The sequence below is a fragment of the Ambystoma mexicanum genome, chromosome 6q (genome assembly GCF_040938575.1).
Source record: "Ambystoma mexicanum isolate Mex_15411 chromosome 6q, UKY_AmexF1_1, whole genome shotgun sequence".
NCBI classification, from domain to species: Eukaryota; Metazoa; Chordata; class Amphibia; order Caudata; family Ambystomatidae; genus Ambystoma; species Ambystoma mexicanum.
The window spans coordinates 79,767,658-79,791,149 of NC_090937.1; the positions used below are offsets into that span (position 1 = coordinate 79,767,658).

Here is a 23,492-nt window from a genome sequence, read left to right on the forward strand (position 1 = left end):
GGTGCACCCAAATTGAGAATGCCATGTCTGACAAGATCACTAAGATCAAAGGGGACATTGAAACCAAGCTAACTCAACTGAAAAATATGCCACTGTCTGCCCTTTTTGGGCATCAGCTGGGTCCTTCTAGGCCTTTTGAATTTGTGGAAGTGACTGAAGCGGCTGTCTTGATACATTAAGCAGGATAAAACCAACTTGCTGTAGAGGTGACATCTGTACAGCATCAATGGTCAAATCATGCGCCACTATCTCACCCCTCTTATCTCAAAGTTTGTAAAAGCCTCTTTTAGAGAAAATGTGGTTCCGATGGCTATCAAACATGCATGGATCACATCTCTTTTGAAGAAACCATTGTTGGATCCTTGTGTGGCCGGAAACTATCGACCTATTACAAACTCTCCCTTTCTCTTCAAGATTCTGGATAAGATTGCACATGGTCAAATCCAATAATTCTCGAGTATGCTTAATATATTGGGCCCCAAACAATCTGGTTTCCGTAGTGTGCACACAGTACAGAATCCACTTTACTAGATTTAAATACCAACATAATGCTACATATGGACAAGGGCAAAGCTGTGTTGTTGTTGCTTTTGGATCCCACTGCTGCTAATCTAGTAGATCATTCAATCCTTGCAAACAGACTGTTCTTTCTTTACTAAGGAAGTGGCTAGTTGGGTGCTTTCATTCTTGTCTCCAACTCTTTTTAATATCTTTATGCTCAAACTGTTTGAGCAACTAGACGTGGAAGGTACAAGCTATGCAGATGATACTCAGTGCCTCATCCCACTTACTGACAACTACATCATAGACACTGAGGTCATTAACACTACATACAATCAAATCCACTCATGGATGTTGTACAATGGCTTAGCATTAAACAACGCCAAAACAGAGATCATGACCATGGGCACTGGCCCTAAATTGCGCAATCTGAATCAAACTTATTCTCCATTCTAAATTGTAGACTGTCTACTACCTACCCTTAAGAAGATGAAGAAGCTGGGATTTATTATCGACCAAGAGCTTACCATGAGGGTCCATATCAGAAGCCTAGTATCAAACTCATCATATTACAGCAAGCTATTGGCACAAATTAGGCCTTTCCTTGAGGTGTCTAGTTGTGCCACTCTGGCTAGGGCCATCATTGGCAGCCGCCTGGATTATTGTGCAAGTCTCTTGCAAAGGGTGGGAAGGAAAGAACTTTACCGCCTGCAAGTTGTACAAAACAATGCAGTGAGGGTTGTGGTGGGTCTACATCGAACTGACCATGTGTCAGAAGCACAAGTATCCTTACACTGGCTGCCTATTGCGAAAAGGGTCATGTTTCGAACCCTGTGCATTGCCCATTTGTGCTTTTTTGGAAACAGTCCCTCTTAACTTTCAGAGAAGTTAACGTGGCTCCTTGACAGGCGCAGTTTAAGATCCAAAAACTCAGGTATGATATGATATATTTTTTTTTTTTTTTATTTTTTTTTTTTTATTGTAACATATAGTTTATTACAAACTTTTATTACAAAACTTTCACTTCCTGTCATTCTTAATGTTCTCATTTTCCTTTCATGCCTCTTGGGCATAATTGGACTGGTCATATTGGGTTCTTTCTTTCGTTTATCTTTTTCGTCCTCATGAGTTCAACGCTATGTCTATAAAGTTTATCGCTGAACATGTAAGGTGAACTGAGCTTCCACTTATTATTCGAAGCCACCAATCATCCATATTCATGTTCAGCGGTGCAAATTTTCCTAAATGGAAAGTTCGTAGATCTTTAAGCGTTGAGCATTCTGTTATTAAATGTCTTGTTGATTCGATTTCTGTCCCACAATGTCTGCATAGACATATTTTATTTATAGCGCACCCATACACAAGTGTTCAAAAGCGCGACGAGGCAGGGGAGGGGGAACAAAGGGGGGGGGACAAGACAACTATCTTACTAGGTCCAGTGACACTGACATTGTGCAAGTGCAGGAGGGAGGAAAGGGGAAAAGTGCCGTGGGAAGGGAAGGAGGAGCAAGTGCAGGACATAGGATCTAAACATCAAGAAACAAGAAGTGCGGCCAACAGGTGGCAGTCCAAGGTTAAGTACAGAACAGCAAGGGATAGATAGTGCAGGTAGGGGGACTGTAGGGTTACAGATACAGCCCTGAGTGCAGGGTTGCCGGAGGGCAGTGCAGGTGTGCAGGGACCTGGGCCCGTGGTTCAGAGGGTAGCCAGGTAACCAGTGCAGTTTCAGACAGGTGATCAGCAGGGAAGAAGAAGAGAGAAGGCAGAAGCAAAGCGAAAAGTCTTAAGCTGCTTCCGGAACTGAAGATGTTTCAGGGAGGCTGTTCTAGAGGGAGGCGCCCGCAGAAGAGAGAGATCTGCCCCCAGTGCAGCCTTGCTTGGAAAAACGCCTGACCCTCATAGAGTTGGAGGTGGAGGAGCAAAGTGCTCGAGAAGGAAAATACTTCAGAAGAGAAAGCTGGAGATATTTTGGTCCCAGGCCCCAGAAGGCCTTGTGGACAATGCAAAGGGTTTTGAATTTGATCCTTGGAGCCACTGAAAGCCAATGGAGGGATTTCAGTGCTACAGAGATATGATCCCTGGGCTTGAGGCCAAGGACAAGTCTCGCAGTCCTGTTCTGGATGAGTTGCGGAGAGTAGAGGCAGGCAGGTTTAAGAAGAGGCCGTTACAGTAGACAAGCCTAGAGAGAACTAGGGCTCTGGAAACAGTGAGCCTCTGGGGGAAGGAGAGGAAAGAGAGAATACCTCTGAGGAGGTGCAGTTCTTAGTTAGACTTCTTAGAGACATCAGAGATGTGAGGAGAGAAGGAGAGTATGGAGTCAAAGATAAGCCTCGCAGGTAGGTGCAGGAGATGGGCCAGACAGTGAGGGGAAAGCAGGGTGCTGATGTGCCAATGAGGAGGATCACCGTCTTGCTGGCATTCAGGCAGCGATCATTGGCGGCGCGCCACTCTTGGATTACAGAAAGACAATCAGGGATGAGAGAAGGAGAAGAGATGGCAGTGGGGAGTCTGAAAGCGAGCTGGGAGTCATCCGCATAGCCTTGGAAGTTGGTGCAGAAAGCCGCAATGCTGTGGGCGAGAGGTGCCAGGTATCGGTTGAATAACCAGGGTGAGAGTTTAGATCCCTGGGGAACACCGCAGGTGGAGAGAGAGATAGAGGAGAGGAAGGATCCAAGTTGGACCTGGGAGGGTCGGTCAGAGAGGAAAGAAGTTAACCAGGCCACAGCCTGATCAGTGATACCCAGATTATTACAGAGCCGGTTCTGCAGGATGGCATGGTCTACCGTGTCAAAGGCAGAGGAGAGATTAGAATCAAGGTTAGAGAGCAGGTCTTCACGGATGTTCAGGAGAGCAGTTTCCGTGCTTCTGGCTGCCCTGAAACCAGACTGATGGTCATGGAGACAGCCAACTGATTTAGTGTGAAGATTAAGCTGGGAGATGGCCAGCTTTTCCAGGAGTTTGCCCAGAAAAGGAGTGATAGAGATTGGGTGATAATTAACCGGAAGGAAGGGGTCAGCTGAGGGCTTCTTGAGAAGAGGGTGCACAAGAGAGTGCTTCAGGGGGTGGGGAAGGTACTGGAAGCGAAGGAGTGGTTGCAGAAGTCAGCCAAGGCTGGGGCGAGGGTGTCAATTATATGATATGATATTTATAACGCGCCTATACACAAGTGTTTCAAGGCGCGACGAGGCAGGGGAAGGAAAACAGTGGAAAGACAGACAAACGATCCTACTAGGCCAAGTGTCATTCAGATCGTGCAAGTGCAAGAGTAGGGAGAGGGGGAAAAGTGCCTGGGGGAAGAGAGAGGGGGGAAGTGCAGTACATGTACATATATAAATGCAAAATAACATAACATAGCATAACATGGGATAGAGGAATAAATACAATGGTAAAGCAGCCTGATGGTGGCAAGTGCAGAGTAGAGCAGACAAGTGCTGGTTGGGGGGGGGAGGGGAATGTAGGGATACAGAAAAACAGTTCCTAAGTGCAGGGGTTTCCAGGGAGGCAGGGCAGGAGTGCAAAGGGTGGGACCTCGCCCCAAGGTCAGAAGGGTGTCCAGGTAACCAGTGCAAATTCAGCCGGGAATTTCAGCAGGGGAGAGAGGCAGAGAAAGCAGAAGCAAAGAGGAAGGTTTTGAGGTGTTTCCGGAACCGGAGATTGTTCTCAAGTTTCAGGGAGGCAGGAAGGCTGTTCCAGAGGGAGGCCCCTGCTGAAGAGAGAGATCGACCACCAACTCGTTGCTTGGAGAAGCGGCTGACCATGAGGGAGTTGGAGGCAGATGAGCGAAGAGCCCGAGAAGGAAGGTATTTAGGAAGAGAGAGTTGAAGGTAAAGCAGCGCCAGGCCCCAGAAGGCCTTGTGGATAATGCAGAGGGTTTTTAACTTAATCCTTGCAGCCACTGGGTGCCAGTGCAGAGATTTCAGTCCTGGAGAGATACGATCCCAGGGTTTGTGGCCAAGGACAAGTCTCGCAGTCCTGTTTTGGATAAGTTGCAGAGGGCGGAGAGTAGAGGCGGGTAGGTTTAGATAGAGGCTGTTGCAGTAGTCCAGCTTGGAGAGAACCAGGGCTCTAGAGATGGTGAGCTTCTGGGGGAAGGAGAGGAGAGGAAGAATACCTCTGAGGAGGTGCAGCTGGTAGTGTGACTTCTTAGAGACGTCGGAGATGTGAGGAGAGAAGGAGAGAGTGGAGTCGAAGATGACCCCAAGGTTTTTAGCCTTGCAGGTGGGAGCAGGAAGAGAGCCAAGAGAGGCCGGCCAGAGAGCTGCAGGGAAGGAGGGAGAGGGTGTACCGATGAGTAGAATCTCGGTCTTACTGGCATTAAGGCAGAGGTCATTTGTGGCACACCACTCCTGGATAGCAGACCTTGCATCCAATGTGGTCCTTGATGGTTTTGGGAGAACAGGGAAGAACTTGTTTAGATGAGGTTTTCATAGATCAGACTTGTCTAGAAATCTCAACGGGGAGACGAGAGGAAAGGCAGAGAAGGGGGTGGGGGGATGCAGGCGGGCCGGAGGGAGAGGAGTGTGTGGGAGGAGAAGCCGAGAGGGTGGACAGGATGTGCTGAGTTTTAGAGATGAAGTGAGAAGCCAGAGCCGTACAGAGGGCCTGTGAAGGGACAGGAGAGGTAGAGACTGTGGCAGGATTGGCCAACTCCTTGCAGATTTTAAAGATTTCGACCAAGTTGTTAGATGCCACAGAAACGCAGGCTTGTATCTGAGCTCTCTTCTTAGTGAGGACAGAGTCAGTATTGCCTTTGGAGCAGGCAACAGACCAGTTTGTCAGAGGTTGTACAGGATGCAAACCATTTCCTCTCAGCCACCCTAAAGTTGCGTTTAAGGTCAACCAGGTCTGAGTCGTACCAGAAGTTGCACTTGATTTTAGGCTTCGTGCGGATCCTCATAAAAGGGGCAAGTACATCGAGAGTATCAGAGATAGCAGAGTGGAGCATGGACAGGGCTGTGTGTCAGGGTGTGTGTCAGACAGAGGTGCAGGTGTGGTAGAGAAAAATGCAGCAAAAGCCTCAGCTGACACACGCTTCATGGGATAATGACTAATAAGGTGGGTGGCAGTGTGGTGGTAGGCTTGGCCTGAGGGGTAGAAAGAGATGAGAGGAGAAAGTGGTCACTCTAGGAGAGGAGTGGTGAGAGAGTTAGAGAGGGGGTGGTCTGAGGAAATCAGAACATCAAGAGTGTGCCCAGCATAGTGCATCGGGCCAAAGGGAAGAATAGAGAGAGAGGGAGTTGCAAAGGTCGCAGAAAAGTCCCAAAGACTATTGGGTCTATTACAAATCCCCAAGTCAAGACGAACGCTGGTAAAAGTTGGATGCTTTCCAGTTTCAACACCCCAAATGTGGAATGCCTTACATCCTGACCTGAGGACATGTCCCATGCTTTCCACATTCAAACACAAATTGGAAACTATTATTTCTGAATAAATTAGAGACTACTTCACTCACCTTGAAAACTCAAACCTATTCCGGATTCCTTTTTTCTTTTTCCTTAATCCTGTTTTTTGTTGTTTGTCAGTCTTAGCGCTTTAATGCCTAAGAGCCTTGTCCCAAGCGCTTTAGAAATTAAATACATTTAAAAAATGCAGCACCAGCAGCTTCCCTCTCATTCATGGTGTGATGAACACGGAGCAACCAATTCGGTAGAATAGAGAGCTTCGACTAGTCTGGCACTTTGGCTGCTGTGAAGCCCACTGAGGGAGACTCAAGGACAGGATGATTCTTTTCAGGGTCTGCTCGCCCAGCTTCAGGAGATTATGTTGCAGAGTGGTAAATCCTTGTTCACAGCAAATGACACTACAGATGTCCCCTGCGAGTGGGTTAGGGTCAGAGCTTACTTCTGCCTTGGACGGCTTCTTCTTCACCTCAAGCTGAGGACTTTGGAAAGCAAAACTATCCCAAAAGAAGTAAAGTGATTTTTTTCTTGTGTCTTGAGATGATGCGAGAGGATCTGAGAGAATCTAAAGAAGGGGTGGGAGACCCCTTCTTTTAAGTCCCCAGGTGATTGGACTAAAGGTAGCCTGGCTTAGTGGTCCAATCCCTGTTCTTGAACAGGTTTGATGAAGTCGTGTGTTAGCTTGCGTGTGTTGCACACAAGGATGCGACCTTGGGCATGAGTGAGGGAGGAGACAAGTTAAGTGAAATTCATGTCACTGGGAGCTTGTGTGAGGGCTGCGGCTTTGTTATCACTCGGGACATTAAAGCCAAGGTTGAAGTCCCACAGGAGGATGAATTTAATGGGGTGTTTAATGAAAGGGGTGATGAGGAGCAGAATGTCCGAGTCAGGGGAATTGGGTTGGCGATAAATGAGGAGCAGGTTGTAAGTGGTTTGAGAATCGGTTGCCAATTTAAAGAGAAGTGTTTCATAGCCTGGTGTGGAAGTGATTCTAAATTGGAGACATTTTGTGACGATGATGGCAACACCACATGGATGCAAAGTGTGGAGCAGTTCAGAAACGTGTGGGTCAAAGCAGACAAAATATGAAGAGTTGGAAATTGGAGTGCGGGCACCGCCAACAATGCACAGACAGGCTCATAGGACCTTAAAAGTGGGCCTTGCAAGGGGGCAGGCATCGCCTGCCAGCTCCCTATTGGGAGATTAATAAAATCTGATTTTGCCCAATCATTTTATTTTCGTGTACTACTGTCAAGGGTAATTCTTGGTGTCTTACTGTGTGTGCTCGTCCAAGACCTCAGATCACCCCCACTCTTCCTGTGACTTAGCCTTGACTGCTCTCCAAGCTACTGTGAACTGGTCTGGATATCTTCCCAGAAGTGTTGCCTGTTTCACCAACTACGTTGGCCTCATATACAACTGTACACCAGGGCAAAGTACAGAAATCAAGTCTAACAGGTGGCTTGGCGAAGATGTCCAGTATCTTCAGGCAGAGAAGGACTGGGTTAAAAAAGGCACCGTTGGCGGCCGCTCAGGGGAACCCTTAGAGCTTAGTTTTCTTTTTCTTTGGGGAGAAAGATGAGTGGCAATGAAAGGGCTCACTCTGAGAGCGCAACGTCTTTCGATGCTTTTCCTTTCCTTGCACAGAGCCGCTCTACATTTGGAGCATCGATCCGCGCCATGCGACCTCCAAACTTTACCCTTTGCCTTGTGGGCGAACGTGAAGATCTTTGCTGCAAGTTCCCAAAGGGCATTTGGGGGCATGGACTGACACGACCTGCAATCCTGGGTGTCGTGGTCCTTACCCAAAAGGTACAATCATATCCGCGGATCCAAAACCTACATCTGCCAGCAGCAATCCACGCCCAGCTTGAAACCGGAGACCATAGGTGAATTCAGCAAGGCGTTTTCAAAAATAAGAAGCACAACAAGCATGTTACCGGTTAGCGAACATAGTGCGTGGAAAAAAAGAACTGAGGTCAATGGCCGCTGCGCCACTATTTATCCTGGCCCAACGTTGTATCCAGTGCTGTCCATGCAGAGTTGTAGGAAGGAAGGAACCAATGCAGAGCCACGCAGAGCCCTCTGGTGGGGGAAAAGTATCTAGAGAACAGCTGCGCTGATACAGGGCTTTCAGATGAGGAATCCATAACAGTAAAGAATCCATTAGAAATTCGAGTTTAGACTCAAAGTCGATCCACCATGCTGCCTAAAAATCAAGACAATTGAGATCAGAGCTAGCACTGCAGTGATCTTATCCAAAATTGGCCTGCGGCACAAAAAAGAGGCAGGACACCCTCAATCCAAGAAGACTCAGAAAGGCCAGGGCTTGGAGGTACGCAGAGTTATAGAAACATTCTATTAGTTGTAAAATATTTTGTTCCTTGTATTTGGGGAAAAAGCCTGCCACCCAAGCAAGTATTCAAAGAGGAGGATCCAATGAAAATTAGTGCCTGAGAAGGTGCTACCTTGGACCACTTGATGTTCGGGAGAAGTCAAACTCTGAAAAAGGTGGCACATGCGGTGTACAAGGGAAACCACTTAATCCAGGTATATGACCTTAAGGAGTCAGTTGGCCCAGGAAGGGGAACATTTGAATCTTTCTCTAGCTGAGCCTTGTCGCCACATCTACATCAGCTTGGTGAAGACCATCGGGGCGACTGTCCTCCGGTGTGGTGGGCTTGCTGCACTGTTTCGTACACTCACCAATGAGCTTCTTTTACAGCACCGCCCTACCTGCTTTTCTCCTCCGAGTTCAGAGATGCAGCAAACATGCTCTTCCAGCTTTTCTTCACCCGCCTCGGGGAGCACTGGCTCGCTTACCAATTCCGGTACAGGGCTGTCGGCAGCCGCTGAAAGCCTTGGGTTGGCCCAATGGCGTTCCTTTACCCCCTCATGTCACCGTTCTTCAGATACTGTTGAGTGTCTCTGGTAGCTACATGGGGGCAAGTTAGCATGACACTCTACCTCAGGTGGCTGTGTCTCTGGTGTTTTCCAGCCACTGCCCCCACTGGCCACAGACTTCTACTTTCCTTGCGTGAAGCCTGGGTCCCTGCGGCCTACTGCCGACTCCACGGCTAAGGTACACATAGAAGTGCTATCCGCAAGCGGATTCCACTTCAGTTCACTGTTCATACGTGTTTTAAAACTCTTCATACTTGAGCTGGGTTGCTGCGCTTCCCAAATTCAGGATGGTTGATCCACTGCAGAGCTCCACGGTAAAGCAGCCATTTTGGTGGCTGTTCATCAGCGCCATCCTCTTCTGAAAAACCTAATCCAGAATAGACCTTGAGGAGGTCCAGCAAACCGTACAGCAAGTAAAAACATTTGAACTCTTAAAAATGCCTTTTGGCTTCTTTGTTTACAAAATACAGAAGAGTTGTGACCATTTATAAACATATACTAGACTACAGAGTTTATATGGCGAGTCTCTAGTTATTTGGTATCTACAAGTTATTGTGAGAATGTGATATATTAAATGGCTAACATGGTAGCATATGGAGGCCCGAGATGAGAAAACCTGGTCAGGTAATGTAGCCTTCTTCCCACTAAAAATGGGAGCTGCTGTCTTCTATAGTACTGACTGCAACATAGGTTTGAAGAAAGAGATATAGCTCAGATAGCAAGCAACTTAAAGTATAGGCTTCCACTTCACCTGCATGGTCTTATAACCAACACAACGAAGAAAATCTAACATGTAAATACAAAACTATTTTACTTTAACCTCAGTACTTACTTCCATCCTTCAATCGTGTATCAAGAGGAAATGAATGGAGGAGTTGCAGAGCCTACAAAGAAAGCAAAAAGGAGGTTAAATATGATTTATTTCAGCAGAATCATTCTATTTCATCTACCGCAGTATCAACTGTTGTATCTACAGGCTACTCGCAAGTACGGAACTATTTTCTGCAAAAACGGTGCGACTGGCCCAGCTCCATGGCTCTGGTGCCGGTATGCAGGCAGGCCCCCTCCCACACCCTCCCTATCTGCAGAAACGGTTGGCCTCTGGAATGCAGCAGCTGGGGGGAGTAGGCATAGCAGAACGCGGGCAACTGAGGAGCAGCAGCGGCATCCCTTTCACGGGCTGTTGCCAAACAGCACAACAACTGTCCGCAAAGGAGCACAGCTCCAGCTGACAATTGGCAGCGGGAGCCCGTGCAGAAACGCTGTCACTAGCCCAGCAGGGTTTTTTAGAAAAAACAAAGGCCACACAGAGGCCTTTAACCCTAGCCCACCAGGGATTTATTATTAAATTAAATAAAGGCCCCATGACGGCCTCAAGCCACTATGCCACCAGGGACAATAATATTATTTTAAAGCAGTCCAGTGTCCTGGTACCGCAGCAGGGTCCATGTTGGAAGTGGGGGGGGGGCTATGTCCTTTCCACGTCACACCCCTACAGCCAGGTAAGCTGGGGGGGTCTGTAGAGTTTGTGTGAGAGAGTAGTGTGAGCAGTAGAGGTGGAGTAGGAAGAGTGGGGTAGTAGTAGTGACAGAGGTAGCAGTGGTTGGGAGTAGAGGTAGTAGGTGGTGGGAGTAACTAGCGTAGGACTATAGTGGGAGTTAGTAGTAGAAGGGTGAGCAGGGCACCATATCCCCTGCTGTATAGGCACCATACAAATGTTCAATACATAAATAAATCTCTGGGTGAGCAGGGCACTATATCCCAAGGAGTTTGCAATAGTAAGAAAGGTGTGCAGGGCACCATATCCCTGAGTGACCTGGAAGGTAATAGAGAGATGGTGGTGGTAGTAGTAGTAGCAGAGTGGGAACAGCAGTCGTGGTAGTAGCGAGAAAAGTGGCAGTGAGTGGGAGAATATGAGTAGCTATTGGTATAGAGTTGAACAGGAGTTAGGATTAAAATAGTAGGAGGCAAAGGAGTACAGTGAGAGGAAGGAGGAAAAAGTAATAACGGAAGTATAAGTATAGTTGGGAGTAGAAGTGCTAAAGGGAATAAAAGTGAGAAAGGAAGTAAGATCGGAGGGTGGAGGTAGGAAGGCATAGTGTGAGTTGCAGTGATGTGGTTGGAGGAGAACAGCAAAAAGTCTCAGTAGACAAAAGGGTCACGAGTGAGGCTGTGAATGGTGTGAGAGTGACACTGTGTGAACCAAGGCACCATTCCCTATTTTCCCAGCAACTAACCAACGATAGGAGGGGGAGAGTTAGAAGTTCCCTAGAGAGTCAGGTAGCAAACGACTTAGGGAGAGAACACCATTAGATGTAGTGAGAAGAGAGACCGCTAAGGGTTACCGATCCATAGTTACTAACAACCCGGTAGGGACGCCTGGGGCTGGTGGGTGGGTCTGAAGTCCGGGGAAGTTTACAGAGAAAAGGGACAGCCCTAGGTCCACCATCCCCAGACCCTTAGACCCCGAGAGGAATCAAGAAACAGCCAATCTGACAATGTATTTTAATAAACAACCTTGGATTTTATTCAGAGAGTCAGCGTGGTAATTTGTGGCAGACGACCTGTGACAACTGACAACTCCTATAACATATAAAGCACTGAAATTAAAACATGGGTGTTAAGAGGAACACGGCCCTTCACAATGTGTGTATCCAATTGAGTAGCTTAGATGCTAGGGACTCCCAAGTAGCAATTGCACCTGAACAATCCCACACTCAAAGAATATGAAGAAAAAAAACTGGGTATATTTTGTGTGCTAAAACTTAAACTAAATGCCACATCTGTTTTATTATTGTGTAAAAAAAAAAAAAAAAAAGGAATTTGCTGACAATATACAAAAGATTCTCTAGTGTCCTATCCCAAAGCATCGATAGATCCTTTGTTTAGACTCAAGACCGATTTCTACATAATGGCCTACATGTGTTGCACACTAAAAAGCTCACAATACAACCTCTAATGCATGCTGTTTTAGGGTCTGTGCTGGTGGATTTTAAATTAGGGTGAATTATAATGAAATGGTAATCAGCAGTGCAATACATCTTTATACCTAGCTACATTCTTTAATATACGAGAACCAACTGTGCAAACTAACCTACTACTTTACCCTCAGTAATGTTCTTTCAGCTGCATACAATCTTCTACCATCAGATTTCTTCGCACATCTGAAATATCGCCAGCTGCAGAGTGCACCAGAAAATCTTAAAACTGCCAGTAAGAGGAGTACATGCAACTCAAAGACTGCCTTGCCATGACTTAAAAGGCGCTACTAGAATTTATATGACATGGCTGGCACACAACTGGAGGAGAAATTACTTACTATAATGTTCTTTCTATGGAGTCTTCTCCTGCAGATTCCTCATCAGATGGATATCCCCCCTTCAGCTTCAGCTGCTTGGAAAACATTCGACAGGGGGCGTAGTGGACCTCGACTCAGTTGTCGATCGCTGACCCAGCTTGACTCGGTGCTCTATAGTCAGTCCCTGACGTGACGTTGGGCGTCGTAAATACAATGCGTCACTCCACCCCATACCTCAGTTACCACCTTTTTTCCCCAATGCTCAGTCACTGCAGAGGAAAACTAGCGAGAAAAAGATGGCCAAATAGTCTGAGGATTAGAAAAAAAAATCAAATCTAATCGCAACCAGGATAAATAGAAACCTAGATTTTCTTTTCCTTTTTTGGAGAGGAGTGGGAGAAAGAAGGCATGCAGCTTACAACCAGGAAGAACAAGAGACCCTAGGGCCATTGCCAACACTTCCTTCTGAGGAGAAGGTAGACACCTAATACCGACGCTTTCTTAGAAGGGATGGGTGGGAGGGGGATGAGGAATCTGCGGGAGAAGAATCCATAGAAAGAACATTAGAGTAAGTAATTTCTCCTTCAATTGATTGCCTTTCTCCTGCAGAATCCTCCTCAGATAGACTCCCAAAGCACCAGAAATAATAGAGGCGGGAAGAAAGCTTCATAGCAGCAAATTCTGCAACACTGCCCTTCCGAAACGAGTGTCAGCCCCACAGGCTTTGTGAATGCATTGAGCAAGGACCAGGTTGTGGCCGGGCAGATGTCCCCGACTGGTACTCCCCTTTGCAGAGCCGTAGACGCAGAGACTCCTCTGATGGAATGGGCCCTGATGCTGGGAGACAATTCCTTGCCCGCGGTATGGTAGCATTCTGAAATATACAATGTGATCCATTGTGAGATTGTCTGCTTCGATACTGCCAGACCTTTCCTGGAAACGGAGTAGGCTACACACAACTGGTCAGCCTTACTGTATCCCGCGGTCCTTGCTACACAGAAGCTTAACACTATTTTAGGGTCCAGCCAGTGTAAAACGCTCTACCTCCTTGTGCAGAAAATTGATATTCGGGCGAGTATATCCACCACGACACGCACCGAGAAGGTCTACTCAGGTGACTGCTATTCATTCCTGGTCCTCCTTTATGTCTTTTCCGAACAAGACATTCTTTAAACAACCATGAAACTAAAGTCAGCATCCCCTTTGACCCTTTTCCTTTGAACATTTTGAAGGAAGTCCTGCCCTGTTTTGCTACGTGGCTTACCAGGGTGGTTGATGGCTCCTGTGCTTCCCGATACATCCCTTTGGAATTGAAACAAGTGCTAGCGATTCCTCTTCTCAAAAAACCTTCTTTGGACACTGCCATCACTGCTAATTTCTGCCCCATTTCTCTTATGTCCTTTCCTACGAAACTCCTTGAATCACTAATATCTCTTTGCTTAGTGAGTTGCTGGAAAAAACTTTTTCAGCACTTTTCAATCTGGCGTCCGTCCAGGCCAGGGCACAGAGTGCTCTTGTCTCTGCTCTGGATGACCTGGTGCAGCTAGCTGATCAGGGTGGAGTGGGGGCACTGGTCCTTTTAGATCTATCTGCAGCATTTGATACTGTGGACCGCTCCATCCTACTGGAGCGTCTCGCCGTAGTGGGTATTGCTGGTTCGGTGCTGGCATGGTTTTCTTCTTATCAGCTATGTCCTATTATGGTCACTTGTATAGCGCACAGTCACCCTGAGGCATCATGGCGCTGCAGAGGCAAGTAACTAACACCTAAACAGCACAAACAGCCGATCAACTGCAAAAATTCAAACAGATGTGTTTTTAAGGTTTTCCTAAAAATCCAGTGGTTAGGCATTTGTTTCATGGAAATAGGAAGATCATTCCACAGCTGAGCCGCAGCAATGGAAAACGCCCAACCCCCAACACGACCCAGACGAAAGGAGGGCACACACAGCGTGCCAGCTGTTGTAGAATGCAGGGCATGCTTAGTAAGATAGCATACAAACTTAGTTTGAAGATACTCCGCTCCCTGATCATGCAAAGCCCGATGGACAATACATAACACTTTAAAGCGAATACGTTGATCCACTGGGAGCCAGGGAGGGGGCGCAAAACTGGGGAAATATGGGCCCCAAAGAGAGTTGCAATAAACCAACCTACTCAGTACCATGGCTACAAACAGCGGGCGTAATGCTACTGGTATCAAGTGGAGCACGCTCTTTAGAATTTTTAACTGATAATGCCCAGTCTGACAGACAGCTGAAACTTGGGCATCCATGGACAGATTGGCAGACATGATCACACCCAAATTCTTCACCTTAACCGAAGGCACTGGGAGAGAACACAAGGAAGACGGCCAAAATTAAGCAATACAAAGTGAGGGGTCAGGGGGAGAATCCACCACCAACACCTTTGTTTTGTCCCCATTCAACCTTAACCAGTTGCATCCCATCCACTCCCCCAAAGCCCTCAGGCACTTATGAAGACACGACACCTCAGCCCTGTCGAGATCGAGGCGAATCAGGATCTGGGTGTCGTCATCGTAAGAATAGCACCTGGCGCCGAAGGAGCGGATGAGGCGCACCAACAGAGATATAAATGTTGAAAAGAATCGGGGACTGCGCAGAACCCTGTGGTACACCACAACCAAGGTGGCATGAGTTAGATGTGAAAGGAGACAGAGAAAGCAATTGGGAACTATCTGCCAGGAAGGAGGAAAACCAAGCCAGGACTTGACCCAATAGACAGATCTAATAAAATCAGAGCCTGACACCCCCTGTATCCACCAGCCTGGCCATGTCGTCTTGTACAGAGATCAGGACGCTCTCTGTGCCTCTGCCCGGACGAAAAATTGACTCTGCTGGGTCAAGCAGATCGGATGATTCAAGAAACGAAGACAGAATAGGAGAAACCAGTGATTCCAAGAGCTTCATCAAGAGAGGAAGAAGAGATATTAGCTGTAATTAGATGGATCTAATGACAGTTTCTTCAGAAGGGTGATAACTATCGCCGCCTTAAGCTCAGGGAGGATGAACCCAGATTGACAGGAGGAATTCACAGCAGCTGTGATTTCCCCTGAAAGGTCAAGCGAGATCTCCTTCATAATTCCCAGTGCCACCACATCAGAGGAGGCACTCGACTTGATCTGTAGCAAGGCAATGCAGACCACCTCTTCAGAAAAGAGGGAAAGATGGCCACCTGGGGTGAGTACTACTCACATCATCAGCAGAGGGGAAGTTCTCAAAAGTAAAGACAGACGCCAAAGAGGTAGAATTCCAAATTGGCCCGAATAGTCGCAATCTTTTTAATAAAGAACTGAGATAAGGAGTTACAAAGCTCCTTAGTAGGCCTAACACAGGGAATACAGTTGGTCGCAGAAGATAGCGATTTAACAACTGTGAAAAGAGTCTTGGGCTGATGCAGGGACATTTCAATTTTCTGGGCAAAATAAGATCTTTTAGCCAAGACAGTCAGACAAGACACAAATATTTTCTCTTTTTCCTTTCTGTTCTATTGCTGTCTCTGTCCTGTGGGGTCCCACAAGGCTCGGCTTTATCGCCCATTATTTTTAATGTTCACATGTAACCTTTAGTGGGGCCCATCCTCTCCCATGGCTTCCAATGTTGTGCATATGCAGATGACACGCAGATTCTTGTCCAGCTGAATCTCTTGCATGCTGAAACAGCTCGATCTAGACGTCGTCTGGAGGCCGTGCGGTGTTGGATGGCTGCGAACTGGCTCTGCTTGAATGGGGATCAGACATAGGTCCTTGTGGCTTGCCCTTCGTCGGCGACTGCCCTGTGGACCCCTCCTTTTGGCCTTCTACACTTCGACCTTTTCCTACCCCAGTAAATGTTAGGGACCTAGGAGTCAAACTTTCTTCCTCTCTTTCTATGGCGGCCCAGGGTGGGGGCCTCCTGCAAGGCAGGCTTTTTTCAGCTGAAAATATTGCAGAAGGTTCTTCCTTTTCTTCGCAAGCCTCTCCATGCCCCTGTGGTTTCTGCACAGGTAGCTAGCTGCCTTGATTATTATAACTCATTATATTTAGCCCAGCCTCTGTATCTAATTGAACGTCGCCAGCAACTTCAAAATCTGGTATCTAGAGTTGCCACTGCTTCCCCCTATGGCACACATATTTCACTTCTTCTGCAGGCCATCCATTGGCTCCCTGTGAAGAAACTTATTGAGTTGAAATTACTGTGTAGTTAGACAGGATGTATATGGAGAAGGCACGGAATTTCTCTGTGCCAAATTTCAGGTGTATGTCCCTAACCAGACACTCCACTTGCAGGATGGTTTGCCACTTGCTGTTCCGTGCTTTAAGCTCATTAGAACTGCTGGCTCTTTTTCAGTAGCAGCCACCAAGCTGTGAAACTATGCCACGTGAGGTTAGATTTTTGAAAAATCATTTAGGCGGGTGGCGAAAACGTTCTTGATTTAGTGTGCCTGTGTCCCTTTTTTAATCAGCAACTTGGCGCCAAAGTGCTTCTGGTTAACAGGCGCTCTATACATTTAATAACATAACAGGGGTGTGGAGATGAATAGAACACGGGAAGATCGCCTGAGAAAGAGGGAATTCTGACACCACCTTAGGTAAGAACCCTGGCCTCACTTTAAGAGATACTTTCTCAAGAAAAAAGCAAAGAAATTGTGGTTTTCAAATAAGGGCCTGCAACTCGCTGACCCGTCTGGCCGAGGTAATGGCAACCAGAAAAGCGGTCTACAATGTTAACAATTGCAGCGAGCAAGAATGTTATGGCTCAAAGGAAGAAGGCGCCCATAAGGAATTTGATAACCAGGTTCAGACCCATATCAGGGCCAACAAAGGGAATAGGCGGAAACCTATTCACAAGGCCCTTCAGAAATTGGCCCATAATCGGAATCGTGAAGAAAGATCCTTGATCCAGAGACCTTTTGAGCACAGACAAATCCGCTAAGTATCCTTTGACTGTGGTGACCTGAAGGCCTGAAGAGGCCAGTGACAGAAGGAAACATGCCCCAAATTTTTGTAGAGGTGGAGTCAAGTACCCCCACTCAAAGCTCCGCCCCATGCTACCTATTTGTTGGGAGCCAGAGTGTGAGACATGTGCAGTGCCAGTGAGAATACCTATACCGCAAAGAGTAATGGTAGCAAGGTTCCCATTGAGAAAACCCTATATGCATACAAAATATATGATGGCCATTTGAATAAAATCCCAGAGGAAGTGGGAAAAGCGAAAATGGAAGAAGACTGGCGACGTCGTGCGGAGTGGAGCTGACGCACCGAGAAGAAGCTGACAAGTATAAATATGTTATAGAAGTTAAAGATAAGGTATAGTAGATGAGCAACATTTCAGGCTTGAGATGAAGATGCTCATGCTACAGAAATAATTAAGAAGTTATCAAGTCGTTTTACACCTGTACAGATGCAGCAACGCAAGTAGGGCAAAGATTTCTTAAGGCTGGCTACATAGTAAACTACATTGCGGCAATGCACCAATGTAAATGCATAGGAATGTATTTGACTATGGATGATTCCACAACGCACTTTGGCAGAGCTTGGACCCAGTAAATAGAAAGGCTTTATTAGTGTGACACAGCAAGAAAACAGCTAATGAACGATTGTGAATTCAAGAAAAGCTTGGCTGGCCCAGCACCGGGATGTCAAGGCCACTGTGAGCCTGGATGTTCATGCAGAAGCTACAAAACGTGTGACAACAACAAACTCCTGTTTGAGGTGAGGAGCAAGAACATTGAAGACATCAGAGGTTCATCATTTAATAGAGTTTAATACAGCAAAAAGCTCTGAAACATGGTCTCCAGTCACACGGTCGGATGAAAATAGATACTGAAGTTGAGCTGGATCGAAACCACGAGACAAGTGTGCCGATACTCCTTTCTATTCCCAGGCACAGAGAAAATTCACAAGGCCAATGTTCAAAGGGCTAATTGACCGGCAGAGTGATGATAGAGAGCGGGCTAATGAGGTGGGAAGCTATGGTTATGACCAGCCCACCAGCACCTGAGTGCCAGCCTGCGTGCTGCTAGTGTGTGTGGAACATTACAAAGGGGTACGAGAGTGTCAACCAATTATAGAGGGCCACGTAGTAGAGAGCCCCATAGTTTGTATAACCAATGGGACGTCGTGTATTTTATGATGTTCATAGTGACTTGCACTAGGGGAGGGCTTAGTTGCTCACCTGATATTGGGAACCCAATCACCACCCTCGGCTATATAGAACGTCTACTTAGATGTTCCGTGAAAGCCAACCACCGTTACTCATAGGTTTTTGTAGTTTGCCACGTAGATTGACGTCAATGACGACAAGGTTTTACTATGTAAGAAATGTTTTTTATGAAACTCGCCGAGTGAGAAGATCAAGCGTTTCGTTGATGTTCGTTGTACTCCCTGTTTTAGACCATTAAAAATAAAACCATTTTACTTTGCCAACTTCCTGGGTCGGTCTGATTTTTGTTGTTTGGGTATATTCTGCATACCCATCTATCTCAGAGTATTACTACCCCGTCTTAAAGGGTCTAGTGTTGGTATACACAGGTTCACAAGGTAACAGAGATGATGGTTAAAGACACGTCGACCTAGTAAGCTTTAGAGTCCAGGAAATATCGCATGTCCTCCGCCATTTAGCTGGAGGAACGTAAAGCTCCCTGTGGATAGCGGTCACTAGTTAAAGTAAGAAATCTTGCAAGTACAGGTGGGACGGGTCCCTCGTTTTCAGGGGGAATGCCCTCCCGAATTCTACAGGAAGCTGAGCGACACGAAGGCTGGAGAGGCTGGTTGAGGAGGAGGCGAACCCGAGGGTCAAGAGCTGAAAACGCAAATGGTGAGTAGATTGAGTGAGATGGCAAACAATGAATGAGCATTAAACGGGGAAAGAGAAACAGATTGTTGGTGGGGTATTATACATTTTTGGTTTAAAAAGACAAAGAGCGTCATAGGTTAAGTTAAAGACCAAGAACGTCACAGAAAGTATATGGACGATGAGCGATCCATAAAATAGCCCAGAGAACCTATGTCAAGGCACGTATAGAAGAACCCGTTTTAAAATCTGAAGAGGATAGATAGGCGACTAACAAATAGATTTGGTTAAAGAAAACAGATTAAACTCCCAATCAGGAGTCATTTAGGGGCAGAGTAGCCGTGAGGAGCGTCGGCAAGGATTTGGTTGGGGCAGGCCAGTCTGTCCGAGTTTGTCTATGTGTATATTGTATATGTTGTATGTGGTAAAGAGATATTGACGAGTGAGAAAGCAACAGATTGTGGTGAAAAAAATTGAAATGTGATTATTTAATTACCTGATGGTGTTTATTGAATAGGTAGATTGAAGTAAAGTGAAACAGAGGTTTTGAGCTGCGAAGTTTGGTGCAGGCGCATATTGTATTATTTTTCTGAGAAGCATTTATTTTTGTAATCTCTAAAGTCCCATGGGAAAAAGAGAGAAGTGACCAACCAGGTATGTCTTTAGACACAGAAAGAGAAATAAAGAGATGGAAAGGAGAGAAAGACAAAGCTGATGAGGTGGCACTCATACAGAATGAATGAAAGGATGGTCGGTCAAATATTGCTCACATTTTATGTTAAGAGCATCGAGGAAGTGAGGCAAAAGGAAGATCAGAAAGAACAGGATCAAAAAGACAAGGAACAAGAGAAACGATTGAAGGAAGATGAGGCTAAAAGAAAGAGTAGACAAAGACAGGAACAGCTGTATCAAGATGAACAGCTGAAAAAACAGGAGAGCGCAGAGGAACGGAGAAAGTATAATAAACAAAGAGCAATCGAAGATCGAGAGAAGAGAAGAAGAGGAAGAACAGAAAATGAGGGATACAGAATTCAAAGATGAAGAGATGAAGTGCGTAGAGCAAAGAAGAGAAGAGAGATAAAAAGACAGGAAGAGGAAAGGGTTAGAGAAGAAGCTAAGAGTCGAAGAGAATTTGACGACGAAATAGAAAGAAAGAAGATAAACGGCACGCGACAATTGAACGCATGGAGAGAGAGTTAATGGAACCAGATCCAGTAGTGGCATGGGAAGATATAGAAGAGTTCTTCCCAATGCAAGAATCAATGCCCGGACCTTCTAGAATAGACTTAGAAGATAATTTTTATATAGGAGCTACTGGAGACAGAATTGAGAAAGCTTATCAGGATATGAGAACAAAGAATGAATAAAAAAAATAAAGAGAAAGACTACCGATGTGAAGGAGCTCAGTCACGAGGCAAAGGGGGAGGTCTGTTTAACCACGAGCATAGAGCCTTGTCTCTTGACAAGTTAACTTTAAAACGGAGACGAGAAAGACGAGAGTCACACTAGTTGGGGACAAGATATGTCAGACGAAGACAGAGAAACCTTCTGTGGGGAAGAAGGTACTAGTGTAATTGGACATGAGAGTTTTTTCGAGGCGGCTAAAGTAGTGAGATGGTCAGACCTTGACCTACCTAAACCGAGTCCCTGGCGCAATCCCATAGTGTGAGGGGGGGGGGGATCGCCACATTATGTAAGCAGGTCAAGGTCACTTCCAGGAAGAAGACGCTGTGGAACCATTGTCCCTGCTATGGACAGACGATGGGGGATGAGTGCGATTTTGGGATTTCGCAATTCCCGTTGTTAGAAAAAGGAGGAGCCTGACCACAGTATATTCCATGGCCCCAGATGGCTAAAGATAATGTAAGGTGTAAAGTCCCAAGTCTGACGTCGGTTGCGGGAAAATTGATATATCTATTAGAAAAAATGACAGGAGGAAAAACGCTAGCTATAGGGGACATTAAGGGTCTTCTAGCAGCTATCCTTGGGAAAGAGCTGATGACATTTGGTCAAGGTCAGGGTATGTAGGTGTTACTGCACATAACAGCGCATGATGGAACACTGTTTAATAATTGTAGAGAAGCAGTTTGGAAAGCGCTTAGAGTACAGTATCCTGACATGTCGGATATGGGAGCTATAATGGCACGGAAAATGCAGGACGGCGAAGATCCACTTGCTTATATTCAAAGTTTTCAAGAGAAGTGGTCCTTGGAAACTCGAGAGCCATGGGGAAAATCTATACCAGTGTTCTATAATATATAATGTCAAGGATTGCCAGAACAGGTACAGAGACAGTTCAAGAAGCTGGTGGGTGAGGAGGCAAAGCCATGGCCAGAAATACAGCCCACCACTGCGCATCATTGCTGATTGTTGCAAGAGAAAAATCGGAAGAAAGAGGACACTAGGAAGATTGAGGAAGCTAAGATAGTACAGAAAAAGTTATCTAAGTATGCCATAGAATTTGCGATGTTAACCAGTGGAGAAGGGTCAGGAATACAGCAGACAACAGGTGTGCCACAGGTGAATAACCAACGGCAGTACGATCAAGGAGCAAACGGGTTTATACCATGAGGTAACTTCCACGGAAGAGGAGGCTTCCAGAATAACCAAGGGGGGTTTCAAAATGTACAGAATGATGGTAAAAACATTCAGGGAGGGCAGGTTAGAAGACTCCCGCCTGTGTGTTGGACATGGAACAAGTTACTTACCTGTAACTGTTCTCCAGCATAGGTCTGGCATGGATTCACATGCTCATGAATATTCCCCATCCACAGGCTGGGAATCCTCGGTAAAGAAAAAATCAGTATCAGTTTCGTTTCTGATCTGTCTTTCTTAGTAGTAACCAATCACTGATCTCTGGGTCATACTGCCCCCAGCCAATGACTGCCCTCTCCCTAAGCCCCGCCTCCAGCAGCCATCCTCAGATTTGGTAGCACGCCAAGTGGCAGTATGACCAAGTGAAGAGCCGCAGAGGGGTAGGCGGGAGGGTTCGCATGTGAATCCATGCCAGACCCATGCTGGAGAACAACAGTTACAGGTAAGTAACTTGTTCCTTCTCCAGCATGGATTCACATGCTCATGAATAAAAGAATACATAGCAGTATACACATGCACAACCACGGGAGGTGGCAACAGGCTCAACATTAAGCAATACAACAACTCAACATTAAGCATCTCTTACCTCCTCACCAGGCTCACCTTAAGCGAACAGGTTGCGCAGCACTGCCTGGCCGACCCTGCACCCCTCCCTGGAGTCCCGATTGACGCAGTAGAATCTTGTGAAGGTGTGCGTCGACCTCCACGTAGCAGCCCTGCAGATGTCCAGCAGGGGCACACCAGACAGCAACGCTGTGGTAGCAGCGATCGCTCTGGTCGAATGGGCTGTCGATTGGCCGGGCAGCCTGGTCAGCACCACATTAAGCTCCCACGCTGGGGCAGGAGCCTTCACTGGCGGGAATGATCGGAATAGTCCCTTCATAAATTCCTTCACCAGGCGATGAGACCACAAGGACACCCGTTCCGTAGCCCTGGTATATCGGGAGATGGCAGCCAGATGTATTTTTATGGAGGCGTGAGCCAGTCAAGCTTTGGCCAGCGACAGTAGGTACAGCAGTGCTTGAGGGGCCGTAATCCGCAGAGGGTTAATCTTCTGTGCAGACAGAGAACCTCTTCCATTTATGACCGTAACACTTGAGAGTAGAAGACGCCCTGGCCTTTGCAAGAACCTCTCTGCAATCAGCCGGGATATCGTACCCTCCAAACTCTGGTGCTGCAGGCGCCAGGCCTGCAAGTTCAGCGACTGTGGGTCGTGATGGAGAATGGCGCCTCCTTCTCTGGAGAGAAGATCCTCGTCCGCCGGCAGCCTGACTGGCGGGGACATTGACAAGTCCAGAAGGTCCGGGAACCAGATCTGCCTCGGCCACGCCGGTGCGACGAGGATCATCCTGCACCTGGACTTCTTGAGCTGGTTGATGAGGCGGAGCAGCAACGGCAATGGAGGGAACGCGTACAGAAACAGGCCGTCCCAAGGGAACGAGAAAGCATCGCCCATGCTCCTCGGCTGTGGGAACCTGCTGGCGAACCTCTGGCACTTGGAGTTCGTCGCCGTCGCGAACAGGTCGATCTTGGGTTTGCCCCATCGTTGGAAGAGTCGATCCACTTGATCCTGGCGCAGTTCCCACTCGTGGCACGAGCGCAGCTCCCTGCTGAGTGAGTCGGCGATGGTGTTTTTTATTCCTGGCAGGTGGAAGGGAACCAGAATGCGACGGCCCAGTGCCACAGATCCTAGGCCTCCTTGGATAGGGCTGGGGATCTGGTGCCCCCTTGCTTCCGTATGTAGAACATTGTGGTGGTGTTGTCGGTGAAGATCCTCACCACCTTGCCCTTGAGAGACGGAAGGAACAACTTGAGCCCAGAACACTTATCGGAGCTCCAAAATGTTGATGTGGAGAGACCTCTCCTCCGGGAGCCAAAGGCCTCTTGCGTGGAGGCCTCTGGTGTGGGCCCCCGGAGGAGAGGTCACAGTCGTCACCGTTGTTAGGCAGAAACCTGTGCAGTTCCCTTTGGGAACACTGCAAAAGATTTAGGACTACAGGTG

The 23,492-nt window shown here is 47.0% G+C and overlaps 1 protein-coding gene across 2 annotated transcripts in view; it reads right to left on the reverse strand.

The window, feature by feature from the left end:
* Positions 1-23,492, reverse strand: part of UBA6 (ubiquitin like modifier activating enzyme 6) — a 1,607,755-nt gene that overhangs the window by 513,175 nt on the left and 1,071,088 nt on the right. For both annotated transcript variants that reach the window (XM_069630498.1, XM_069630497.1), the window contains exon 24: positions 9,637-9,688. In XM_069630498.1, the coding sequence (XP_069486599.1) occupies positions 9,637-9,688 (52 nt within the window). The remainder of the gene's footprint in view (positions 1-9,636; positions 9,689-23,492) is intronic.